This window comes from Eriocheir sinensis, unplaced genomic scaffold, assembly GCF_024679095.1.
Source record: "Eriocheir sinensis breed Jianghai 21 unplaced genomic scaffold, ASM2467909v1 Scaffold1427, whole genome shotgun sequence".
Taxonomy (NCBI): domain Eukaryota; kingdom Metazoa; phylum Arthropoda; class Malacostraca; order Decapoda; family Varunidae; genus Eriocheir; species Eriocheir sinensis.
The window spans coordinates 52501-56381 of record NW_026110770.1 but is presented as its reverse complement, the minus strand read 5'-3'; the positions used below and the strand labels follow the sequence as shown (position 1 = coordinate 56381).

Sequence of the window (3881 nt, the reverse complement as noted above, 5' to 3'; positions counted from 1 at the left end):
AACACAGGCAGAGCAGGACACAGGGCCGCCGGGGCCCTGGGCGGGGCGGCGGCCTACCATGACGAGAGCCCCACTGGTGCAGGGCGGCGTGTCCCGGGGGCGGCGGCGGGGTCGGGCGTGGTTTGAAGGTCGCTGAGGCGCTGCTCCCGGTGGGAGTTCCACCTCTGAGGATCGTGCTCACCTGAGGGATTTGTCGGCGGCGCCGAGCTCCGGGCGTGGCGGGCGTGGCGGCCGGAGGGAGTGGGTGGGGGCGGCGCCGACGACGGCCCCAGGCACGAGGAGGGGCACCCGGCGCCCGCCGCCTGAACACCCGCGGCCTCGGTGTGGGAGTTTTTCATAATGCTGAGGCGGCGGACCCTGGGCGGGCGGCAGGCGGCGGCCATCAGGTCCCCCTCGCCGCGCGGTGGTCACGTCCGCAGCGCCGTGCACGAGTTGCGGCGCCGCAGCCGGCGCCATTGTACTTCATCATCTTTGACTCACCTGGCGTATTTTTCCCGCCTGGCCATCTAAAATGCTTCCAGTCACTCAGTCACTGCCCAGTGCCACGCCTGCAGGCTCAACTGGACGTTCGCTGGGCACGGAGGGCGCGGGCCAGGCATAGTGAGGTGGGCGGCGCGGGCGGGCGGGGCACATGGGCGGCGCGGCGGCAGCTCACTCCCTGGGCTCACCTGACGCCCAGGGGCTCCACAGGACGCCCGGGGCACCCGCAGGCTGGAGGTAAGCGGGCGGTCAGCGCGGCCAGACCCCGGGCAGCGGTGGGGCAGGTCAGGCTGCTGGCGGCGCCCTCAACACCACAATTTGCCTCACGCTGCCCACGCCGCCAGGCCCTGCCGCGGCGTCTTCTTCCAGGCCACGCCACGCCCCAGGCGGCCGCCGCCGGCTGAGCCACACCACCACCACCACTGCCACCAGGAGCGCCCAGCGTCGTCCAGGGGCAGGCCAGCAGCACAGCCACCCACGCCCGGCGGCGCTACTTCAGGGCTCTCCTGTGCCGGCACGCGGCAACACACACACACAGACACAGCGAGGCGATGGGACGGCGTGGCTGCCGCGCGGAACAAATTGCTGTAAATATCTAAAGGTTTTCTTCATGGCGCGGAGTAGGTATGGATTATGGCCGGAAATGACCCTCATATGCAAAACGGAATATACAGCGGCGACCGGTGCAGGCACTGCCCTCTCCCCTGCCCTGCCTTTCCCCCGCCTTACCTTGGTGCTCCTGACTGTCTTGTCCCGTCCTGGCCCTGGCACTCCCCACACCGAATCCGCAGCACAACGCTTCACCACGCCGCGCCCCGCCCATCCAATCCATATCGTCCCATCAAAACAACATCGTCAGCCCACACACAGTCAGCGCCTCTCCGGGTTTACCGCCACAGCCTCTGGGCGACGATTGTCACGCGTTCGTTCGTTTAAGATTCACCCCTGCCCTCCTTCACACGCTGCCCATGTTTCGGCCCTCATACAGACACCCTCCTGAAGACGACACAACACGTCCGTTACTATCAATACATTTTTCTTCTGTTTCAGTCCCTATCAACACCCGCACCTTAGCCCTAACGCCTTCCCCGGAACAGCCAGGGACGCCATTCTTAGGATATCTACTTCTTGCATCCTGCCGCGACACAAGGAGCCGGCGTGATGTCCCTGGCAATGCTGCCGGAACCGGAAGCCAGATCAGGACTCGTATTATACCTTATCGGCGCCTTCAGTACGCGTGCTGCATGGAAAAGCCTCCTGGAAGTGTCGGGACCCAGAAGACGAACAAACAGTCCGTATACATCTGACAGGACAACACTAACAAGGAGGGTAACAGATATACAACATGTTGTTTATCGGTTACTACCTACATGTTAGTGCTTGCCCTATCGGGATCTTTACCGACTGTTAACTGTTATGGTCAATGCTGCTCTGTTTGTTCGTCTTCTGGGTCCCAAGTCACCCATGAAAGTCTCTCGTGGAAGTTGCAAGTGATAGTTTTACACGGCCTCTGCACCATGGAAGAAAGAAGTCACCCATGAAAGCCTCTCGTGGAAGTTGCAAGGATAGTTTGACACGGCCTCTGTACTTCTACCACGAAAGAAAAGGAGTCACCTGCTTTTGAAGCTGGAAGTTGCAAGTGATAGTTTGACACGACCTCTGCACCATGAAAGGGAAAAGTCACCCATGAAAACCAAGCAAGTCTTCTTTGTAGCCTTGGGAAAATGGTAATTATGGAGTTGATGGGATTCTTATGGGCTGTTTTGTGATGGTAGTGGGATAGTTTTACACGGCCTCTGCACCATGAAAGGGAAAAAGTCACCCATGAAACCAAGCAAGTCTTCTATGTAATATGAGGGAATGGTAATTATGGGGAGTTGATGGGAGTCTCTTATGGTACTGTTTTGTGATGGTAGTGATAGTTTTACACGGCCTCTGCCATGAAGAAGTCACCCATGAGAAACCAAGCAAGTCTTCTCTATAGCCTTGAGGGATGGTAATTATGGGAGTTGATGGGATTCTTATGTACTTGTTTTGTAGATGGTAGGTGATAGTTCTTTACGGCCTCTGCACCACGGCCTCTGCAATTCATGAAGGAAAAAGTCACTTATGAAAACCAAACAAGTCTTCTCTATAGCCTTGAGGGGAATGGTAATGATGGGGTTTGATGGGATTCTTATGTACTGTTTTGTGGATGGTAGTGATAGGTTTTACTAATGGCCTCTGCAAATTCATGAAAGAAAAGAAGTCACCCATGAAAACCAAGCAAGTCTAACTTTTGTAGCCTTGGGAAATGTGGAAGTAATTATGGGTTTGATGGGATTCTTATGGGCTGTTTTGTGAGATGGTAGTGATAGGTTTTACACTTGCCTCTCTGCACCATGAAAGGAAAGTGATCACCCATGAAAACCAAGTTAGTCTTCTCTCTATAGCCTTGGGGAATGGTAATGATGGGCGCTCAGTACGTTTATACATACGGACCTAGGGAAGCAAGAAATATCAGAAGTAAGCCAAAGTCAGATAGCCTTCACCAGAGGCAACCTTCCCAGCACCTCCACGCCCGGCCCATGAGGAGACACTGACAGGCAATGGAGGGCTGAAGCTTTGTTTATCAAGAGACATTGAAAGCCTTTGAGTGGCTCTCCCGACCCAAAGCTATGAGGTGCCTAGGGGTTTTGGACACACACACACACACACACACACACACACACACACACACACACAGATGCACACGCAGATATTTCTCTCCCTAAGTAAGCCCAATTCTGAGCCTCGATTTCTCCTGTGCATTGGACAGCCCATGACTCTGCCTCCAGGGTTGGGCTTTATACCGGCTTCAGGGGACAAGGGGGCGAGGGGTTCTGAGGGGGGCCTATGGGGGCTATTGAGTATCGTGTGCCACCTCATTCGATACTGAGCTGTTGCCGCGGCCGTCACACGGCTATGGGCCATTCATGAGGGGGTCAATGGCAGGGGCTACCCGCTCGGCCGCAACTTGTGTAATAAAGCTCACTCAAGACAGCCTAATGAGAATCTGTGGCCCAGGAGGGAGGAAGGGCGGGGGCGAGGGTTTGTGGAGGGAGCAGGAAGAGGAAGGCCGATGGGAGGAAAGACTAGAAAGGGAAGAGATGATGGTGGAAGGGAAGCGGCGTGGTCATGGAGGAGAGGAAGAAAAGTTTTCAGAGAGGGATAAGAATGGAAAGAGACAGGAAGGAGGATGAGACGAGGCCAGGAAGGAAAGGGAACGAAGGGATAGTGATCGGGAGAACGAAGAAGGAAGGGATGGGGAGAGGAAAGAGGTGAGTTAGGAGGAACGACAGAAGAAGAGGAAGAGGAATGAGGAAGATGAGGATGGAAAAGGAGAGAAATGGAAGGAATGGAATAGACATGGAAGGGATGAG

At 55.9% G+C, this 3881-nt stretch overlaps 1 protein-coding gene across 1 annotated transcript in view; it reads left to right on the top strand.

The window, feature by feature from the left end:
• Positions 1-631: 631 nt before the first annotated feature.
• The window catches only part of LOC126990030 (muscle-specific protein 300 kDa-like), a 50506-nt gene continuing 47256 nt past the window's right edge, over positions 632-3881 (top strand). Inside the window, exons 1-2 of the mRNA XM_050848600.1 lie at positions 632-717; positions 825-1001. Of these exons, the coding sequence (XP_050704557.1) occupies positions 632-717; positions 825-1001 (263 nt within the window). The remainder of the gene's footprint in view (positions 718-824; positions 1002-3881) is intronic.